Source organism: Megascapheus bottae, chromosome 30 (assembly GCF_031878675.1).
Source record: "Megascapheus bottae isolate mThoBot1 chromosome 30, mThoBot2.hap1, whole genome shotgun sequence".
Classification (NCBI taxonomy): Eukaryota; Metazoa; Chordata; class Mammalia; order Rodentia; family Geomyidae; genus Megascapheus; species Megascapheus bottae.
Genome location: NC_143538.1, coordinates 1,118,045 through 1,140,432, shown reverse-complemented (window position 1 = coordinate 1,140,432; position 22,388 = coordinate 1,118,045). Strand labels below are relative to the sequence as shown.

At 48.2% G+C, this 22,388-nt stretch overlaps 1 protein-coding gene across 2 annotated transcripts in view; it reads left to right on the top strand.

The window, feature by feature from the left end:
• Etfa (electron transfer flavoprotein subunit alpha) overlaps positions 1-22,388 on the top strand; it is a 36,069-nt gene extending 13,681 nt beyond the window's left edge. The window contains exons 7-12 of one of the 2 annotated variants that reach the window (XM_090321490.1): positions 531-632; positions 2,156-2,224; positions 2,926-3,008; positions 18,764-18,829; positions 21,632-21,712; positions 22,328-22,388. In XM_090321490.1, the coding sequence (XP_090177616.1) occupies positions 531-632; positions 2,156-2,224; positions 2,926-3,008; positions 18,764-18,829; positions 21,632-21,712; positions 22,328-22,366 (440 nt within the window). In that variant the 3' untranslated portion in view covers positions 22,367-22,388. The remainder of the gene's footprint in view (positions 1-530; positions 633-2,155; positions 2,225-2,925; positions 3,009-18,763; positions 18,830-21,631; positions 21,713-22,327) is intronic. The other variant, XR_016533162.1, reaches the window with a different exon arrangement.

Genomic DNA, 22,388 nt, shown 5'->3' with positions numbered 1-22,388 from the left:
TTCTTGCTCAGTCTGGCTTTGAACCATGATCCTCAGATCTCAGCTTCCTGAGTAGGTAGGATTATAGGTATAAGCCACCAGCACCTGGTATATGTTAAATCTTTTAACTCTGTTGTCTCCACTTCCCATTGGAATAACATTTGAGTGATTCAGTGTAATAGATGAATGTAAACAATAAATATATAGAGGGGTTACATTTCAACATACCTAAATATATAGATATGCAAATTGATAGATATAGCTATATATCTTTTTGAACCCTGTATATAGAAAGTTACGGTGATTTTAACAGATAAACCCAGGAATGAACTGACTTCTCCAAAGCTGTACAGCTAATGAGGCAAAACTTACATAGAATCTTGTCCCTTCAAAGACTTGAAGGGACATAATCAGAGGAGGTGGACTTAGGAGCACAGAAATGTCATAGTGATGAGTAGTGTCTGTCTCCAGGTAGAATTTGTGTGTTTCTTGTGAGAGTAATGACCTTCCTGCAGCCTGATACTTAGTCCTGGTTTTGTTGCATTGTTCAGTCTCAAGCCCTTCGCCAGTGGGAGTGTCAGAGTGGCTGGACCAGAAACTAACCAAGAGTGACCGGCCAGAGCTCACGGGTGCCAAAGTTGTGGTGTCTGGAGGTGAGTGAGTTCCATGTTGATTTGAAAAGATGATGCAACAAACTGTGTGATACTCAGATTCCTTTTTTTTTTTTTTTGGCCAGTCCTGGGGCTTGAATTCAGGGCCTGGATACTATCCTTGAACTTTCCGAGTGCTAGCCCTCTACCACTTGAGCCACAGCACCACTTCTGGCTTTTTCTGTGTATGTGGTACCGAGGAATCGAACCCAGGTCTTTGTGCATGGTAGGCAAGCACTCTACCATTAGGCCACACTCCTGGCCCTCATATTCCTTTAATGGGGCATAATCTTTCTGTTTTGTATAATTTTTTGTTTGGGTGGGGCTGGGGATTAAACTGAGGACCCTGTGTATTGTAGGCAAGTCCTCTGCCACTGAACTTTGTTCCCAGCCTGGAATGCAGGGTTGTTGGTTTGCTTTTTGTTTTTTTCCCAAATATGACAACTCTCAGGTTTCATTTCCATTTACCAGTGAGGACCCTGCAGTTCAAAGCCTCCTCCATGGCTGCATAACTTTGTCTCTCACAGCGGGGGGACTCAGGGCAGATCTCCCTCCCTTGACCACCACGAATGACCGTGTCTTAGTCTTGACTCATGTTGTCCTGCAGGCACAGAGAAACTAGGAATCTCACATGTCTAGGTCTTTGTGTGTCTCTGTGGGTGACATCTTGGCAGTGTCTTCAAAATTAATGCCAAAACAGTTGATATGCTTCTGGTCGAGCTAATTTTGCTCAATGGTAGCTCTCTGCCACTTGAGCCACAATGCCACTTCTGGTTTTCTGGTGGTTAATTGGAGATAAGGAGTCTCACAGACTTTTCTGCCCCAGCTGGTGAACCGAGATCCTCAGATCTCAGCCTCCTGAATAGCTGGGATGACGGCTCTCTTCCAGCTCTTTATTAGTTAATTGGAGATGGGCGTCTCATGGAGGTTCCTGTGCAGGCTGGCTTTGAATCGGGATCCTCAGGTCTCAGCCTGCTGAGAAGGATTGCAGGTATACGTGTGAGTCAGTGATGCTCCTCTTCAGAGAGAATTTGATACCAGAGCTGGGGGCTGAATATGTAACTGTGTGACTGGAAGATACCCCAGGTGTAAAAAAGCCCTGTATTGATGGCTCACACCTATCCTCTCTAGTAAGGAGGCTGAGATCTGAGGATCAGGTTCAAAACCAGTCAGCTTGGGCAGGAAAGTCCATGAGACTCTTTGTTTATTTATTTGTTTGTTTGTTTGTTTATATGGTACTGAGGAATCCAATCCAGGGACCCATGCATGCTAGACAAGCACTCTGCCACAAAACCATATTCCTAACCTATGAGACTCTTTATCTACAATTAATCACCAAAAAAGCTGTAAGTGGAGCTGGGGCTCACGTGGTAGAGTGCTAGTCCTGAACACAAGAAGCTCAGGGACAGTGCCCAGGCCCTGAGTTCAAGCCCTAGGACTGACAGAAAAAAAAAAAGAGCAAAAGTTTTATAGAATGGAGGTAACAGTTATTTTTCTTCTCTCTCTCTCTCCCCCCTTTTAACAAGGTCGAGGTCTGAAGAGTGGAGAGAATTTTAAGCTGCTGTATGACTTGGCAGATCAGCTGCATGCTGCAGGTGAGTTACTTTCTTTAATAGCAAGGTATTCCCCATTTTTGGTGGTCTTGGGCCTTGAACTTAGGGCCTGAGTACTGTCCCTGTGCTTTTTTGCTCATTGCTAGTACTCTTCAATTCTGACTTACAGTGCCACTTCCAGGTTTCTGGTGGTTAAACCTCCTGAGTAGTTAGGATTATAGGTGTGAGCCACTGGTTCCCAGCTTCATTTTGTAATTCTTCCATCTAGTCACAGAGATAATTGGAAAACTTTCTTAAAAAGTTGTGAAGTGGACTGGAAATGTGGCTGAATGGTAGAGTGTTTAGTTATTGGGGCATGAAACCCTGTGTTGGATTCCTCAGTACCATGTAAACAGAAAAAGCCAGAAGTGGTACTGTGGCTCAAGTGGTCAAGTGCTAGCCTTGAGCAAAAGAAGCTCAAGATGCCTTCATCCTCACTACTCAGGAAATAGATCTGAGGATTGAGATTCAAAACCAGCCTAGGCACAAAAGTCTGTGAGATTCTCATCTCTAATGAACCACTAGAAAACCAGAAGTGGCACTGTGGCTTAAAGTGGTAGAGGACTAGCCTTAGCTGAAGGACCAGAGTTCAAGCCCAACAACTGACCAGAAAAAATTAAAAAAGAAACTCAGGGACAGTGCGATCAGTGAGGATCCCATAGGTGAGTAACAGCTTAAAAACAGTGACAATTTTGTCCCTGTAGTTGGTGCCTCTCGTGCTGCCGTTGATGCTGGCTTTGTCCCCAATGACATGCAAGTGGGCCAGACGGGAAAAATAGTAGCACCGGTAAGTATTGCTGAGACAAGCTGGGTAGTTCTTTGAGCTAAGCACCAGGGTAGTTAGGGCTAAGTGATGGGGGTATTTACTGAGCAGTAGCTTCGATGATTTCTGTGTCTCTCAGCACCTTCCTCTAAAGCCCCTTGCATTCTGTTACACCAAAATACTTAGCTGTTCTTACATCCTAAGTTACTTTTCACTTTTCTTTTTCCCAGTCCTGGGGCTTGAACTCAGGACTCAGGGCCTTAGGCTTTCTCAAGGCTAGAGCTCTACCACTTGAGCCACAGCACCACTTCTAGCTTTTGCTATGTATGTGGTACCGAGGAATCAAACCCCATCTTCCTACATGCTAGGCAAGTACTCTACCACTAGGCCAAACTCCCGGACCACATTTTTTTTTTTTTTCCTAGTCCTGGGGCATGAACTCGGGGCCTAAGCTGTGTCCTTAGGCTTTTTCCTCAAGACTAGCACTCTGCCACTTGAGCCACAGCACTATTTCTGTTTTTTTCTGTGTATGTGGTACTGAGGAATCAAACCCATGTCTTCATGCATGCTAGGCAAGCACTTTACCACTAGGCCAAACTCCCGGTCCACATTTTTTTTTTTCTTAAGGAGAATAGTTCGTCAAGTGAAGTCACAAGGTAGTAGAGCTTGGAAGGCTTAGGTCGCTGCTTTTTCACTTATTACACTGTGTTCACAGTCCAATCGAAGTCACCATCCCCTCAGTTCACTTTGGCTACTGCCTCTCTTCCCTAAGAAGTGGGTAAGCACTGATCCCTGGAACTCCAGGAGGAAGGCAGCTCTCACCTTGGCCTGCTCCAGTGTTTTCAGCATAGATCACTCGTTCTCACTGCTAGAGAAGTTCCCTTCTCCTTCAGCATCTTTACAGATAGGTATTAAGCTGTGTTGAAAACACAGGTTTTCTTTATTTTAGCATAGACATTTTTCATTAAAAAAGAGTTGGGGGAGAAGTGTGGTCTAATGGTAAAGTGCTTACCTATTTTGCATGAAGTCCTGGGTTCTACATACACAGAAAAAGCTGGAAGTGGTGCTGTGGCTCAAGTGGGAGAGCACTAGTGTTGAGAAGCTCCAGGACAGTGCCCAGGCCCTAAGTTCAAGCCCCAGGACTGGCCAAAGGAACAAGCAACAACAGCAGCAACAAAAACAGCTTTAGAGAAATTTTAAAATGAATATAAGTTTAATATTTTTTGTATTGCCAGTGAGACCAGAAAGCATATTTGTTTCCCTGCAGGCAAGAGAGCATATGGGATTTCAAGCCAGCTTTACTGAACAAATAGAACTTAGAGCATTTGTGAATCTGAGGAAAAACTATTACATCATACTGAGAAAAAAAAAAGGGTTGGGGTTGGGGATTTAGCTCAGTGGAAGAGCACCTGCCTGGCAAGTGTAAGGCCCTGAATTTAGTCCTCAGCTCTGGAAAAAAACAAACAACCAAGTTAACCTCTGCATTCCTAAAGGGCTCCACCTCCAAAACGGAAGGGAAAATGGAAGTAGATGGTGTTCTCTGCTGTCTGACTGTCGGGGATTCCTCACAAGTCCTGGGGCATCTTTTAGATACTTTTAGATCTTTTACACACTTGGGGTGGGGCAGAGAAACAAACAAACAGCTTCTAAGAGTTGCTGTGAAAATAGTTAAAATCCCCTGAGAGCTGGCCGCTGGTGGCTCGTGCCTGTCTGCTACTCAGGAGGATGAGGTCTGAGACTCAAGGCTCCAAACCAGGTGGGGGAAGGCAAGTCCATGAGACTCATCTCCAGTGAATCACCAAAAAGCTGTGGTTCAGGTGGTAGAGCACCAAACCTGAGCACAAAAGCTCAAGGACAGCACCCAGGCCTTGGGTTCAACCCCCCTACTCCCCGCCAGCACAAAAGTCAACAACACCACCCAACCCCTGAGAGCCTACGCCGTATTTTGAGACTCATTAGTCTAGGACTTGGGGGTCACACTGTGGAGACATTGATGCCCCGTGGAAATTGTTGTGAATTATATTCCTAGTAAGAATGTTGCCCATTTGTTTCCCTGGGCTGGACTCCCATTCAGAACTCCCCTCTGCTCAGTTGTGTGTTTAACAAGTGGCCTGCACCCCTTCTGATAGCCAAGGCTAGCCAAGCCACTTGCCTGCCGCCCTCCACTTCTTTCTGGAACTTCCCCTCTTGCGCTGTTCCTACTGGCCCCTAGTAGGAGTCTTCAGGCTTTGACTGCTGCTGATTGGTCTTTACCCTGCGGGGCGGGCAGGTCCATGGCACAGGACTTGCCTCGGAAGGCCTTGCTCCCACAGCTGGCTCCTTGGCGCTACCTGCCTCGTCCATCGCCAGTGTTTAAACAGCTGCTGCCTACATTTTAACCAGCTTTCCGGTTGTTTCAGCCTGATAAACCTGAGACAAGCCATCCCCTCAGGGCCATCACAGCCTGAGCCCCAGAGCTGAATGCATTACTTGATGTGTGCTCTGACTAGCACAGAGTTGTTACCTCCCCAAGTCATACCTTAATTAATGCTACTTAATACTGCATTAGGCTTTTGGCAGCCGTATCCCACTTTTGGCAAAAAGAATGTTTGTAGACATGACATCTATGCTCCCGTGCCTCTGCCCTGCTCACATCACATGACATTTCACCACATTTCCTTGTCTGGTATGAATATCAAGTTGCTTTATGATGAAAACTGAGGACCAAGGCCCTGCCTTTAATCCAAACTACTCAGGAGGCCAGCATCCCTGGGGACCATGGTTTACAATAGCCTGAGGAAGAAGAGTTAATCTCCAAAAAACCAAACGTGGAGGTGTGGCTCAAGTGGTAAAGGGCCAGTTGAGCAAAAATAGCTAAGTGGGAGCTTGAGGGCCCTCAGTTCAACCCTACACACACACACACACACACACACACACACACACACGTTCTTTAATTTTACAAAAGCAAGAGCACCTCAAGAAAAAAAAAACCAGTTTGTCTTAATGTTTTCTGGGGTTCCATTTGTTACTCCCAACCTCTGGGTCTGGTGTCTCCCTATTGGCTCTTTGTCTCACCTTACAAACAAAGCACTTCATCCATCCAGAGGCCTCTTCTCCCCACTACCACTCCTTCCTCCTTCAGCAAAAGAGGCAGTTCGTAAAGGAATGATTCACATTGGCTGTTTGCTTTGCTTCCCATTCTTTTTTTTTTTTTTCCCCCTCCAGTCTTGGGGCTTGAACTCAGGGCCTGGATACTGTCCTTGAACACTTTTTTCTCAAAGCTAGCGCTTGAGCCACAGCTCCACTTCTGGGTTTTTCTGTGTATGTGGTGTTGAGGGATCAAACCCAGGGCTTTATGCATGCTAGGCAAGCACGCTACCAGTAAGCCATACTCCCGACCCCTTTGTGCCCATTCTTTCATTTAAAACTTGTGTGTGAATGTATATGAATACATATAACACGTAGAGATAAACCAGCAAATATGTTCTTAGCACTGAGCTGAAGGAACAGTGTCGTAGCACAGTGAAAGCCCACGGTCCTTGACTGCTTGTCTTTCCCTCCCTCAAAGCTGACCTCCACCCCAGCCAGGTGTGGTAGTGCTCACCTGGAATCCCAGCTGCAGGGGAGGTGGAATCTGGAGAGTCCCAGGCAAAGTTAGAGGACCCTTTTTCAAAAAGTAAAATACAAAAGGGCTGGGGAGGAGGCTCCAGTAGAAGAGTGGCATCACTAATGCCATTAAAAAGGAAAAAGAGAACAACAGAACCACTGGTTACCCTCCCTCCTGCCGGGCTTCCTAGCTGAGCAGCGTGGGGGGGGGGGTGACGAGTGTCGGGCCCAGAGCCTCTCGAATGTGACTGGGACCGTGCCCTGTCCATACGTTACCGCTTCTGCATGCAGTGATGTAGTGAGAACTGACCAGCACTGACTTGTGCATTTGAAGCCCTGCTGCCAGGAGGGGGCGCTCTCAGAGGACATCACCCTCTGTCCAGCTTCTGTGTGTGTGTGTGTGTGTGAGACATTCTAACGGGGGTGGGGTTTTCTGTTGTATAGGTTTCATTGAGGCCTGACTATATCATGCACTCCTCATGGTAGCTGTTTTCCTGTTGCTGATATCAGAATGACAGACATGTGAGGATCTTTGTGGGAATAATATTTGTAAGCAAGAAAGGATAGTCCCTAAGTAAACATGGGAAATGGCTAAGTGTGCTGTGTTGATGCAGTGAGATACTAAACCCCAATGAAACACAAGAGAAAGGTGACCAGAAGCTTTTATCATTTGTTTACTTTTGTGCGTGTGCATGTGTGCGCGCCAATACTGGGCTTTAACTCCAGGCCTGGAGGCTGTTACTTATCTTTCATACTCAAGTCTAGCACTCTACCTTGTGAGCTGAGCCACGGCTCTACTTCCAGCTTTTTGTTGGTTCCTTGGAGATAAGAGTCTCATGGACTTTCTGACCTGGACTGGCTTCAAACCGTGATCCTCAGAGCTCAGCCTCCTGAGTAGTTAGGATGAAGGATGACAGTCGTGAGCCACCAGTGCCCAGTGGCAGTGATTATTTTTCTTTCTTTTCCTTCCTTCCTTCCTTCCTTCCTTCCTTCCTTCCTTTTTTGTCATGGCACTTAAACTTGGCCTGGGTGCTGTCCCTAAGCTCTTCAGCTCAAGGCTACTGCTGCCCCACTTCCATTTTCTAGAGGTTAATTGGAGATAAGAGTCTCAGGTCTTTTTGTGCCTGGGCTGGCTTTGAACCTTGATCCTCAGATCTCAGCCTCCTGAGTAACTAGGATTACAGGCGTGAGCCACAGGTGCCTGGCTATTTTTCTTGTTTAATTCTTTTCTTCTTGTTATTATAAAGATGATGGACTTGGGGGTTATGGTTACATCAGTCATCTTTTTGGATCTTGACACCCCTTCCCTTTCTCTCTCCCAGCTTTCCCTCCCATCCCCATCCACAAGTTGTGTGCTCAGTTTCAGCATAGTGTCTGGTGAGTGAGTAGTTGTTTTTGAGACAGTCTTACTGTGCAGGTATGCATGCATACCACCCTGCACAGATGTTGGCTTCCCGTGGTAGCTGGGAGGACAGGTGAGTTCCTCCACACTCTGCTTCTTTTCTGTTGACAGGGGCTTGAGCCCTTTTCTGCCGATGATGCCTAGAGCTGCGACTCTTCCCATCTCAGCCTCACACGTGGGGTGTCAGCCCAACACCACTGTCCCCAGCTTGGGGTTAGAATGAGTCTCACAGGCTGCCTTGAGCCACAGTCCCCCAGTTCTGAGCCTCCTCAGTAGCTGAGATTATACACATGGAATTCAGACCTGGCTTTGATGTTTTTGAGGGGTTCCCCGTATCAGATTTAAGTTTCCCTGCAACAGGCAGTTTTCACACAATGACCACCTGGCTTGTGCCTTGGCTTGCTGTGTGACTTTTGGTAGGCCACTTGCCTTCCTGTGCCACACCTTCACAGTGGCACCTTGAGATAGAATGTACTGATTGTCAGTGTTCATTCACTGAGGTAGTACATAGGAATGGGCTAATGCGTGTGTGAGGGTAGATATATCATCTCACTTAAAGCCCTTGGCCTGTTTGAAAAAGGCAAGTGGGTATTGCATTATTTGACTGGCATTTGACACATTTGTTGTTTCTTGATGAGTTTCAGATTTATGCTAGGGATGGGGGTCTCCTTGGGTATGCCTTCTGAATGTTTCCTAGTTGTAGTTCCCATTTTATAGTTCTGTTAACTCTGTTGGTGATGCTCACCTTCCTTTCTAATAGTCAGAACAGACCAGCAGATAATGGATATTAAACGTTACTAGTTAACCATGTTCTTAGGTATAGTTTAACTCCGCCCCCCCCTTTTTTTTTGCTGTTCCTGGGGCTTGAACTCAGGGTCTGGGCACTGTCCCTGAGCTCCCTGTGCCTAAGGCTAGCGTTCAACCACTTAAGCCACAGCACCACTTCCAGCTTTCTTTAGTAGCTTGTTGGGGAAAAGAGTCTCACAGACATTTCTGCCAGACTGGCTTTGAACTGCGGTCCTCAGCCTCCTGAGTAGCTAAGACGACGGTGTGAGCCCTCAGTGCCCGGCTTTGGGTTAGAATGAGTGTAGCTTCTTAATGAGTGCCAACTGCTTTGTCAATATTTTTGTATTTTACTGACAGATCACGCACAACCTCCAGCTTACATGAATATATCCGGACTCACTAGTGCAGAAGAATTTACCCAAACTGTACTTTTCGTTTCACGTTTTCTTTGGGGAAGTCACTCGTGTTGAAAGGCCAGTGCAGGAACAAACTTTCTCGATTTACTATGTACAATTAGGGCTGAATTTCTGGGCCGCTCTCTAACTTGCTAAAAAGCTGGAGATTGACAGCACAATCATACTGCATTATCTGGCTTGGCTTTTAACTCCAGGAGCACCTCGTTCACAAATTGATGTCTTTTTCCTCTGGGGTTGGTAGGGAAGCATTAAATTGTACTAAAATATTCATATGTGAGTGCATTTAGTTGAAAGCAATTGGCATTGTATCCCCTGGGGGTCGGCGAGAAATGCTGTGTGGACGGCAGGCCAGAAAACACCCCAAGCATGTTTCTTAAGGGTAATTACAGGGCCCCGAGCCCCGAGGCCCCGACTGCATGATAGAGGGGAGCCTGCAGAACCCACAAACCATCCATGGCCCGTGCTGCCGTTGAATTGCCAAAACTTTAGAAGCTCTACCTCTGGTTGAGCTTTAGGACTGAATTTTTATCAGACTCCACACGACGAGCTTTTTTTAAATCCATAGCCATCTTATTACATAAAGTTTAGGAGAAAACAAAAACAAAAGTTGTAGAGCCTGTTGAGTTCATTTTCCATATAGGTTGCAACTAATTGCTGCTGGCAAGATAAAGTCCATCCAACGTCCCAGCCAAACAGGGTCAGCGGAAGAGGCAGTGGACCTTGGTTGTCACTGACAGGTTGCTGTTCCGAGAGCCAGCACCGATCTCCTCACCTGTGGCTTCGAGTGTGCCCCCCCCACATCTGGATGTGTGAGAACTGGCATGCACAACTGGGTACCTCGTGCTCATTTTGCATGTGGAGGTCATGTCTGTATTCACCTAGGCCCAGGTGCGGAGGGGCGTTCTCATCACCCGCCATAGCAGGCCTGGGCCGAGACCACATAAGGAGGTTGGTTAGGTTTGTCCTCCTGGCAGGACCTTTGCCCCTCGTGTCCATGTTGCTCAGCTGCCCACGGCTTTCCAAGGCACCGGGCCGGCCTCACAGCTCAGGCTGCTTCTCAGAATATAGGCCAACTTCAGTTTTGTCTTTTTGTTTTTTGTTTTTTGTTTTTTGGTACTGATCCTAAGGCTTGAACTGGGGTCTGGATGCCATCCTTAAGCTTTTTTGTTTAAGGATCTAGTAAGCTACCACTTGAGCTTCATTCAGTTCTACATCTAGCTTTTTGGGTAGTTCATTGGAGATAAGAGTCTCACAGGGGCCAGGAGCGTGGCCTAGTGGTAGAGTGCTTTCCTAGCATGCCTGAAGCCCTGAGTTCAATTCCTTGGTATCCCATCCACAGAAAAAACTGGAAGTGGTGTTGTGACTCAAGTGGTAGAGCACTAGACTTGAGAAAGCTCAAGGACAGAGCCTGGGCCCTGAGTTCAAGTCCCAGGACTGGCAAAAAAAAAAAAAGAGTCCACAGATTTTCTTGCACTACCTGTCTTCACACCTTGACCCTCAGATCCTTGCCTTTTGAGTAGCTGGGATTACAGGTGAGAGCCACTGGCACTCAGCTAAACTATTATCAAAGCCACAAGAGTCTAGAATGACATGTTTTGAAGATGGACAGTTGTGTGGGGTTTCTGTTACGGTGATAATTATATTTTTTTGTAGGAGAGCATAATTGAAGTTTCCACTTAAAACAGTTAAGTGGTTCTTGTCACAGTGTCATGCAATTCTCATCCCTGTTGCCTCACAACTCTATAATCTATCCACTTTCCACGTCTGAATGCTTGTACACTTTATATGAGCAGCATTAGATGGTATTTGTCTTTCAAATCTAACCCACATAAGATCAAGCGAGAGAAGTTTGTTTCTTTTCCTGGCTAAGTAGTATTCCAATTACAAACACTTTGCATATCCATTCACATATCCGCTGACTCACACGCAATGGTTCTCACCTCTGGGCCCATGAGGAGTGCTGGGTGACTGTTCCCGGGTACACTGACACTCATGGGCTTTCCCGTGTCTGCACTACTGCGTGCCTGGTGGTAGAACTTTCAGGAAATGGCCCAGCATTTTTCTTCTGGCTGCTTGGCAGCTTTAGAGCCTCGTGTTACAGAAGTCCTCTCAGGTCATACATGGAGGAAGGCCAGCCAGGAGTGCTGTGGGGAGCGGGGCTGCTCAGAGAGTGGAAAGCGGGGGTGGGGAGAGCCTGGGGTCCGGTGCCACTGCCTTCCATGGCCACACATCATCATTGGGAAAATAAGGAGACCACATAGATAGCCACACAGAATGCCACAGAGAAACTCAGAGACATGAAAGCTGGAGCGGGGAGGAGGCAACTGACTGGCTTCTGCTCGAGGTGACCCACTGGCACGGGAAGCCATCTGGATTTTAAAAAAACCAAAAACAAAACCAAAACAGGGCTGGGAGTTTGGCCTAGTGGTAGAGTCCTTGCCTAGCATGCACAAAGACCCAGGTTTGATTCCTCAGTACCAAATACATAGAGAAAAGCCAGAAGTGGTGCTGTGGCTCAAGTGGTAGAGCAGTAGCCTTGAGAAAGCCCAAGGACAATGCTTAGACCCTGAGCCCAAGCCCAGGACTGGCAAAAAAACAAAACAAACAAACAAACAAAAAAACATGTTGATATTCAGAATGAACTGTGTGACCCAGGAAAATGCGAGGCTTTATAATAGGCTTGACTGTACCCAAGTGTATAATGCAGTGTGCCCTGATAATCTGATGTGAACTCACTGTGAGTTACTGGCCAAGTGTGCAGCGCCGGGTTTGACTTTCCAGGATCTCAGGGATTCTCCAAGTGTGTTTTCCCAAAGTGCAGTTTGTGAGCCAATTAGGCAAATGTAAGTCACATGATTGCAAGGTAATTGGATATTAATACATGTCTTATTTATTTTTATATATTTATACAGAAATTTTTTAATTTTTATTTATTTTTGTAGGCCGTGGGGTTTGAACTCAGGGCCTGCACACTCTCTCTGAGCTTCTGTGCTCAAGGCTAGTGCTCTATTACCTTGAACCACAGCTTTACTTCCAGTTTTCTGGTGATTGACCGGGGATAAGAGCCTCATGGACTTTCCTGCCAGGACTACAGACATGAGCCACCAGTGCCCAGCATGACCGTATTGACTGGACTCAATACTTCACTTTTGCTAAGACAGCAAATTATTTTTTGCATTTGGGGATTAAGTTTAGAGCCTTGCCTAAGGCAGGCAAGTGCTCTCCAGCTGAGGTATGCTCTCACCCTGCGTATCACCACCACATGAAACAAGAAAGGTCACCAGCTGTGGGGCTCACAGCTCGGGAGGCTGAGAGCAGAGGACCAGGGTTTAAAGTCAGCCCAGGAAGACAGATCTGTGAGACGATAGCCACTAACCAGCAAAAAGCCAGAAGGATGATGGATAGTGGATAAGTGGGTGGATGGATGAATGAGGAATGGATGGGTAGGTGATGGGTGGATGCCTAGATGGGTAGATGAATGAATGGATGGATGGATGGATGGATAAGTGGATGGATAGATGGGACATAATTTCAGCCGCAAGCCTAGAATGTGAGTAAATGTTCTGTTGGTGCCGAGGTCGGGCTAGCCAGTGTCAGTACAGGCAGAATGCAGCTTGAGAAACGAGCCGTAGGAAGTTATGCTCTGAATTTTGGGGTCTCTTCCAAAAAAGAGGAAGAACACAATTTGGCAAACAGAGGAAGTAGTTTAGCCTTTCAAACGTGCAGCAGAATGAAATATAGCAATATTAATGCACAGGAGACTCGCAGTAATTAGAAAATGTGGGTCAGTTAATCTACTCAAAGAGTCATTCATTATTTGCTATGAGAAATTTGTTTCCCTCCGGGCCTGGCATCTGTCCTGTGCATGGTTGTTGTGCCTTAACAGTATCTTGCTGTTGGAGGAAAGAAGTCTGCGAAAGCATTCGCCCTTCGAAAACCCTTCCCCTGCGGAGGCGGCTCGAGCCCTGCTTCAGTCAGAACTACTAAGACGATGTGGCTGAAAGAATTTGCTTTGTGTTCGTTTCTCAACTTTGTCTAGAAAGGGGAACTGTTGGTAGAAAAGAAATTGAAAAACTTGACTTTTTGAAAGAGGGGAAACAATATTGACTTGGTTTTCCTCTTCTAAATGCTCCAAATTTAACCACGGTGCTCCCAAGCATGTGGCATGTAAACACAAAGTAAATGTGTGCTGAACAACGACTCTACACCTGTGCTCCCAGCTGCTCAAGAGATGACATCTGGAGGAACTTGGTTCAAACCTAGCCTGGACAGAAAAGTCTTCAAGACTCCAGCTCCGAAATAGACAGTAAAAAGCCAGATTAGAGGTGTGGCTCAACTGGTAGAGCACCACTGGCTAAGCAGACTGAGCAAGTGCAAAGCTCTGAGTTGAAACCCTGGCCCTCCTTCTTTTTTAAAGTTAAAAGTTTAAATCTCTTTATTCTGCCTCCCTCCCTCTCTCCTCCCCCTCTCCCTCACCATAAGGGTGGGACGCAGGTGGCATGTTCTCTGCTTGGGTGGCATGGTTGTTTGCTCACACTTGCTCAAGGCTGGCACTCTACCCACTTGAGCTATACCTCCAGTTCACCCTTTTGCTGGTTTGTTGGAGATGGAGTCTGGCAGTTTTCTGCCCAGGTTGTCTGCAAACCACAGTCCTCTAGGCTCTCAACCTCCTGAGATGCTGTGCCTACGAACTTGCTCCAGTTCCAGGAAGAAGTGAATGTATGAGTTTGTATTATAAACACATGCATCATCTGCACCCTATTAGCAACAGCCACAGTGAAGTCAGCTGGCCCAGTACCCTGCTGGGACACACTGACATCAAAGCAGGTCTGTGCCCCAGGCCACCGCTCCACACCCACGATTGGTTCTGTGCTGCCCTCTGCTGGAAGGTTACTGCAATCAGACCACACCAGCAGTGTGGCAATGGTATCTCTCTCTAGAGTTGTTTGGTGTACACAACTCCTGAGACCCCTGAGAACCACAGCCGGACGTTGGGGGTCACGCTGTCATCCCAGCTACTCAGGAAAGTCTGTGAGATGCTTATTTCCAGTAAACCAGCAGAAAACCTGAAGTGGCGCTGTGGCTCAAAAGTGGTAGAGTGGTAGCATCCGGGCCCTGAGTTCAAGCCCCACAACTGACCAAATAATAAAAAAGAAACCCATAGGAGGCACATCGGTGTGCCTTGGGAAAGCAGTGTGGTGAGGACTGGCCCTCGGCATCGCCCAGGAAGCAGGGGTTATTACCACCCCAGCTTCTCCAGTGAGCACACAGGGCCTTGCCGAGGCACTAGCCCCTCACCAGCTGCTCCGGAGTCTGGCTCTTCCCAGACCCGGACAGCCACCAGGGAGGCCCCGCTGCTGCCTCTCCTCCACACCAGACCTCAAGCCAGCACTTTCGGGAGTCTAGAGCTTTGTTTTCTATTCTCCCCTTGTGCTAGTCCTGGGGCTCGAACTCATGCTCTCCCTGAGCTCTCTTGCTCAAGACTGGTGCTCTACCACTTGAGCCACACCTCTACTTGCTACTTTTTGGTGGCCTAGTGGATATAAGAATCTCATGGATTTTCCTGCCCAGGCTTGCTCTGAACTATGATTCTCAGATCTCAGATACCTGAGAAGCTAGGATGACAGGTGGGCAGTACCCAATCAAGGTAGAATTTATTTATTTATTTATTTATTTGCCAGTCCTGGCTTGAGCTCAGGGCCTGAGCACTGTCCTTGGACTTTCTCAAGGCTACAGCTCTACCACTTGAGCCTCAGCACCACTTCTGGCTTTTTTTTTTTTTTTCTATGTATGTGGTACCGAGGAATTGAACTCGGGTCTTCATGCATGCTAGGCAAGCACTTTAACCACTAGGCCAAACTCTCGGCCCGGTAGAATTTTTTTTTTTTTTTTGCCAGTCCTGGAGCTTGAACTGAGGGACTAAGCACTGTCCTTGGGCTTTCTCAAGGTTAGGGTTCTGCCACTTGAGTCACGGAACCACTTCCAGCTTTTCTATGTATGTGGTACTGAGGAATCGAACTTAGGTCTTCGTACATGCTAGGAGAGCACTCTACCACTAGGCCATGCTTCTGGCCCAAGAATTTTTTTTTTTTTTTTTTGGTCGGTCATGGGGCTTGAACTCGGCCTGAGCGCTGTCCCTGAGCTTTTCAGTTCAAGACTAGCACTCTACCACTTTGAGCCACAGTGCCACTTCCAGTTTTCTGGTGGTTCATTGAAGAGAAAAGGTTCAGGGACTTTCCTGCCCACGCTGGCTTTGAACTGAGATCCTCAGATCTTGGCCTCTTGAGTAGCTGGGATGACAGGTGTGAGCCACCGATGCCCGGCCCGAGGTAGAATTTTTGACACTTGTTTGTGCTTAGGTAGATGCAGTCGCTTCTCTAGATCAGGCTCGTTCCATTCTGACATGGCAGAAGGATCCCAGCACTGCTGCCAGTCCCATCCCGGGACCCAACCCCTCTGCCCTGGATTTCCTGCCTTGCTACAATTACCTAGACCAGATCCAGCGTCCCCCGCTTCCATGTCTACTCTTCTTTAATCCCTGAGCCCTTAATTGCTCTTCTCCCTCCAACTGCTTCCCTTGCTTTCTCTCCCAGTCATTTTCCTGCTTTGGAAGGAAGGCGCCAGGCAGGGCCAGCCTGGCTGTGTTGTATCTGAAGTGCTCTGTAAATCAGCATCTGGAGAGTTCCGTGCATGCTAATTATTATTATTGAGATGCAGAAATGCATTCTGAACCGCGGTGAGGCCTTCTCCCATATTAGTCTGCGTGCCTGTATATGGTTTTTAAAAGGAAGAAGAAAGCCACCTATCCTGACTCCTGCTTCCCACTGCAGCTTTCATGCTCCTCACAAAACCCCTTCGTAACACAAAGCACCCCTGGTCTTCCCTCATTTGGGGGTTTCTGCTGCTGTCTGGGCCCAGAGCACCTGCCTTTGGCTCAGATCTGTTTTCTCCTTACTTGTTTTATATGCTTCAAGTCAGTGGAATTCGTTTGGAGGGCAGAGTTGAAAGCAGACGTATTTATGTGATGGGTATGCTTATCGCCAGAGTGAGTCAACATTTTTCTTCCCATTTCATGATGCAAATGGAGCTTTTAAGACTTGCTGAATTTTAATGTGGGCACGTGTGTCAGAAAGACGCATTTATAGGGCTATCCATCTTTCCAGTGCTTGCTTTGGGAGTGTGTAGAAGAGAGGAAAGGAGGAGTGGTTAGGGGCCTGCTTTCTGTCTGTCTGTCTGTCTGTCTGTTTGTCTGTCTGTCTGTCTGTCTGTCAAAATAACTTGCTTTCAAAATCATTAAATAAGAACGCTTTGAGCTTTCACAAATATATTGTGAAGGGCAATTTAATGAATGAAATACGAGGCAGAAGAAATGGAAATGCCTTTAGAATCATCAGCTGAAGTTCCTTACGAATCTAAACAAGAAAGGAAACATTTCTCCGTCCGAGGCCCCAGAGAGGCCACAGCACAAGGACAGGGCCTCTATGGAGAGGGAATGTCACAGCCCACAGACCCCCAGGTTATGTCATGGAGTCAGGGGCCTGATAGGCTTTGACCCTTGAACCCTGCCTACAGGAGACCTCTCCATGCTTAGGCCCAGCTCTTCAGCCCACCATTGACCCAGTAGGCACCAGAACTGAGTGGCATCGTCCATGCTGAAGGAGAGCAAGGGCTCCTTTTTTGTGTCAGTGAACTCTGGCTTCTTTGTTTATGATGTCATTCCGGGGGATGAACTAGGGACCGTCCCCCCCTTTTCCACTCAAGTAGCATTCTACCGCATGATCCACAGCTGCATTGCCCCCAGTTTGGAGATCAGAGGGTCGTAGACTTCCCTGGCTGGGCTGGCTTTGAACTTTGCTCCTCAGATCTCAGTCTGCTTGCTAGTTGAAACTCTCTCCCATGGCTGAGATGGTTGAGATCCCCAGCCGGCAGAAAGCAAGCGGAGCTGCCTGACACTGCCATTGTCAGGATGAGACAGTGGGTCCTCTGTGCTGCTTTCTCCTTGTCATTATCAGAAGATGTGACCGCCAGAGTGACAGAACCATCTTGTCTGCACGCCGCCACCCTCCTGCCAAGCCACGGCATGCCAGCCACTTCACTTTATGTGTGGGAAAACATTTCCACTTAAAGCTCTAATTACACCTTGTAGGCAGAATGGAACATCTAAGCCCTGTAAATTAAGATCTTATTAAATCACTTCTTTGTGACAGCAGGGAGTTTAAGTTTTCAAGCACAGGCATTTTGGAGTTTTATTATGTGGGGCTTGAACTCACAGCATGGGCACTGTCCTTTAGATTCTTCTTTCCCCTCAAGGCTGACACTGTACCATTTAAGCCACACCCTCCCTTCTGGCTTTTTGGTGGCTATTGGAGAAAAAAAGTATGGCAAACTTTCCTGTCTAGGCTGGCTTTGAACTGTGGTCTTCAGATCTCAGCCTGTTGGGTGACAACTGTGGAATTCCTAGATAAAGGAACAGAAATACAGTCTCACAACCGTTGTGACACACTGCAGTGGAGGAGCCTCGGGGCCAGCCACTGCACGTCTCCACCCTTGCTTCTCAGAGGTTTATTTATTTTTCAGGGAAGAATTTTAATATAATTTTCCTGTAGTTGTGAAGGTACTGTACAAAAGGGGTAAGTCAGGTAATGAGGATAATTCCTTTTGGACAGTGTCAACCCTTCCTTTGCTTTCCCCAAGCTTCCTTCTCCCATCTCTGCCCACAAGTTACTTCATTTTCCACATAGTGTCTTCTGAACAGAATGATTGCATAAGTTTACCTTCCTCCCTCCTTTTCCGCACCCTTTTTACTGCCCCCCCCACCCCCAAAAATATATATATTAAAAAAGACAACAAGTACTGGTGCCTCATGCCTAACCTAGCTACTCAGGAGGCTGAGATCTCAGCATGATTCATTCTGTTTTCAAGAACCTTTTTTCGTGTGTGTAATTTTTTTTTCTTTTTTCTTTTTTGTCGGTCATAGGGCTTGAACTCTGGGCCTGGGTGCTGTCCCTGAGCTCTTCAGCTCAGAGCTACCACCTTGAGCCACAGTGCCACTTCCGGTTTTCTACTGGTTAATTGGAGATAAGACTCTCACGGACTTTAGTGCCCCGGCGGCTGGTTTTGAATCTCGATCTTCAGATCTCAGCCTCCCGAGTAGCTAGGCTGACAGGCTTGAGCCACTGCGTGGCTGGTTGTGTCTGTAATCTTTTACTAGTACATTTACAGTCTTTCAATTAGAAAGTTTAGTAAGCATATCTTAAGTGAAATCTATGTGGTCACAGAGTGGGGGGTGTCTGGACTGAGGGAGGGCAGGTTCCATCCACACACTGTCCCCGGGCTGTGGACTGAGAGACTGGCATTCTTAGCGCCACGTTTGGTACACAGTGTCCAGCCACTCTCTGTGTCCACGTGTGAGTTATTTCATCCTGCTACCGTGGGAATTCCCTGGAAACGACAGCTGGGCCACAGCGGCTGAGGAAGGGGGAGGCGTGAGCGAGGCCGCATCTGCTTCATGGAACAGCTGCTAACAGCAAGCCCTGTGGAATGCATTACATAATATAAATACATATTAATCATGTGGTCTCTCATTCCAGGAACTTTATATTGCTGTGGGGATTTCTGGAGCCATCCAACATTTAGCTGGGATGAAAGACAGCAAGGTAATTGCTCAGGGAATAAATGGCACTCAAAGGGGAATGCTTTCTTCACTTGTAAGATTCAGGTGTTGTCCCTGCGCGGATCTGGGAGCTGGAGGAAGCGGAAGTCCCTCCCTTCCTCCAACCCCCCCCCCCTCAAGACAGGAGCCAGGCTGGGACTGCGCCTGTGGGGACTCCCGCAGCTCCCTGCCTGCTTACAGGATGGGCCAGCCTGAAGCTTGAAGCTTACTCTCTTGGTTGCAGGTTCTGATGCTGTGTGGGGCCCAGGCCCCTGTTAGTTGTGTCACCCCAGCTACTCAGGAGGCCGAGGTGGAGGATCGAGGTTCAAAGCCATCAGGGCAGGAACGTCCACGGGTCTCTTTATTTCTAACCAGCAAAAAGCTGGAAGTGGAACTGTGGTTTAAGTGGTAGCGCACCAGCCTTGAATGGAAAAGCTAAGAAGTGCACGGGCTTCCTCCGTGGCTCTGGAGCGCCTAGTGGAAACCAGTCAGGTGGCACAGCTGAGCTCGGGCCTCTACTAAGCGCAGAAGCCAGCAATGCCGGGCGGGGTGGTAATGTGTGGACGAGGACACTGGTGGCTCGGCCTGTCATCCCCACTTCTCAGAGGCAGAGCCCTGAGAATTATGGTTTGGAGCCAGCCCAGACAGGGAAGTCCCTGAGACTCTTATCTCCAACGAACCACCAGACACCCGAAATGGAGCTCAAGTGGTGGAGCACCAGCCTTGAGTGAAAAGGCTCAGGCCCTGAGTTCAAGCCCCAGAACCGGTACAGAAATAAAATGTATCTTCAGCTAGACTGGCTCAGGCTCAGCAACCTCTGAGCATTTGTTTGTTCCTAAAACAAAAGATTTGTGTGCCGAAAGATCCAGGACTGGACCAGTTGTGGGGAAGGCAGGTGTGGTGACAGTCTGGGACGTGGAGACGTGGTAGGCTGGGCTGCGGGGCGGGGGCAGTGTCCAGCCTCCAGCCGGGCCCAGACCTGGGCCCGCAGCTAGAGCTCTACACTTGAGCCACAGCGCCACTTCTGGCTTTTTTCTATGTATGGGGTTTGGAGGAATTGAACCCTGGTCTTCGTGTATACTAGGCAAGCACTCTACCACTGGGCCACACGGCCAGCACACCCACCCCACCCACCACCCACCACCCCCGCCAGGGGAGTATTTTTTTCAGTGCATTCCTTGGGTGCTGACACAGGATCTCGGGTGATCACATTCCAGTCGCCCTGCCTCTGAGCAGTAATCCACTTTGCTAAACAGGACAGGAGCAAGATTTGATCCGTGATAGAATATGGTTACATGCAGTCTGCCATTTAAAAAGCTCCTTAGGAAGAAGAGCTTGAATTTATAAGGAGCTCTTGAGTGCAAACAGGTTTTTTTGTATTTTGTTTTTGCCAGTCCTGGGCTTGAGCTCAGGGCCTGAGCACCGCCCTTGGGTTTTCTCAAGGCTGGCGCTCTACCACTTGAGCCTCAGCGCCTCTTCTGGTTTTCTGCTGGTTCACTGGAGATCAGTCTGTCCCAGACTTTCCTGCCTGGGCTGCCTTTGAATCCTGGTCCTCAGATCTCAGCCTCCTGAGTAACTAGGATGACAGGCGTGAGCCCCTGGCACACTGGCTGTTATGATTCTTTTTTCTTTTAGGAATGCTAGAAAAATAACCACAAAAACTATAACCATTCCACAGCTTTATTTTTCTCTTTCTTGCTCACAGTTATGGGTGCTTTGTTTTAAGATAACTCTTCATAGGAGGATGGAAAAGCTTTCAGATGATTAAATTGTCAGCTGTTTCCCCCAGGTGGCTCCAGAGAATCATTAGCTGTCATTAATTACATAAATCTCTGCTTGGAGCTGTGAAGCCGGCTCCCCATCCCCAGAAGAGAAGTGGCTCATGGGTGCGTGCCCCTGGGGTCTGGATTCCAGACTCATTTGAAACATTGTCTTGGGGTTGTCTGAGCTCCCATCTCAGGCATTCTAGCATGTTCTCTTTAGCCCTTTGAGGAGCCCATCTGAGGACCTGCAAGTGTGAATCGTAGTACTTTAGACCTGACGGTAATATATTACTACCTGTAGTCTTCTTAACCTTCGGGACAGGTAGAAACCTAACCATCTCTAGTTTTACCTTAATGTTGATGATACTGGAAGTATTTTTGAGGAATACCAACCTGTTAATAATCTGTCCTAGCCTTCACATGAAGAGGTAGGTAATGGAAGAGTGCCGGTAGTTTTTGTAAGAGGTACAGTGTCCTGCTTGTGTTGCTGTGTGAATTCTCTGTATGCGGGTGTGAGCGCCAACTCCTGGCCTACAGTTTTCTTGAACTGCTGAGTGAGGTGGTTTAGGTCTGTAAGCTCCGCTACATGGGAGGCTGAGGGTCGGGAGGAGGGCAGTTCGAGGCAAGCCCCCCCCAAAACGTTAGCAAGCTCCATTCCAGCCAGCAGGCCGGGTGTGGGGACACAAGCCTGCAGCCCCAGCTGGGTGGGCAGTCCATGGCTGGCCCTAGGCCAAAACCTGAGCCCCTTTGTCGAGGTGCTAGGGTAGACAGCCATTCCTGGAGCTGGAGTCTCTGTCTTGCTGACCTCAGAGTGCCACCCCCACCCACCTCCCCAGTTCCAGAGTTACAGGTTTGAGACACAGTCCCAGTCTCAAGGGGTTTTTTTGTTTTGCTTTGTTTTAATTCTCAGATGACCTAGTGGGGAGTGGCAGGTTTAGTGTGGAGTATTTAGAGTATTAATGTATCCTAAGAGGGAGGGGAGTTGAAATAGAACCGGTTGTGTGTTCTTGGTAACAGCCAACAGCCTTCTTTCTGCTTCACAGACAATTGTGGCTATTAACAAAGACCCAGAAGCGCCGATTTTCCAGGTGGCAGATTATGGCATAGTGGCGGATCTGTTTAAGGTAAGGAGGTCGCGGGCTGGCATCATCCACACCTCTTAAAGCGGCTGGCAGGGTGGCATCTCCCAACCCCGTGACTGTTTAGCCAGACTGGGTGCTTGTGGCTCACGCCTGCCATCCCGCCACTGCCACTCCGGAGGCTGAGATCTGGAGGGGGGAGGGGGAAAGGGGAGTGGAAGGTGGGGAGGGAGGGAGGAGGTAGGGGCTGGAGACCAGGCCAGGCCACCCTTCCTGCTGCCCTCGGCCTTTGCCCGTGGCGCCGTGGTAAACACGGGCCTCTTAATAGGTTGGAGACAAAAGTGACATTCGGGAGAAACAACATGTCGACAATTTCCTTAATAAATTTTGTACGAACACATTATTTCCACCTAATGGAAATGCAGCTCTCTTAAATAATTGAGCGTCCGAAGGGGGGCCAGGGCGCGGGGGTGGGGGTGGCCTGCGAGCCCAGGCAAGGACAGCCGCCCGGCCCCTGCAGTCCAGCTCGGCCAGGAGGGTGGGGCTCCCAACAGGGCCCCCCAGCATGGCCTCAGGTGCTGCAGGCCCATGGTGGACACGGCGAGCCCGCTCTCTCACCCCGGTCCATGCTCAGCTGTCTTTGGGTTTTTTGTTTCGCAGGTGGTCCCTGAAATGACGGAGCTCCTGAAGAAGAAGTGAAAGAGACCCAAGGGGCGGCGGC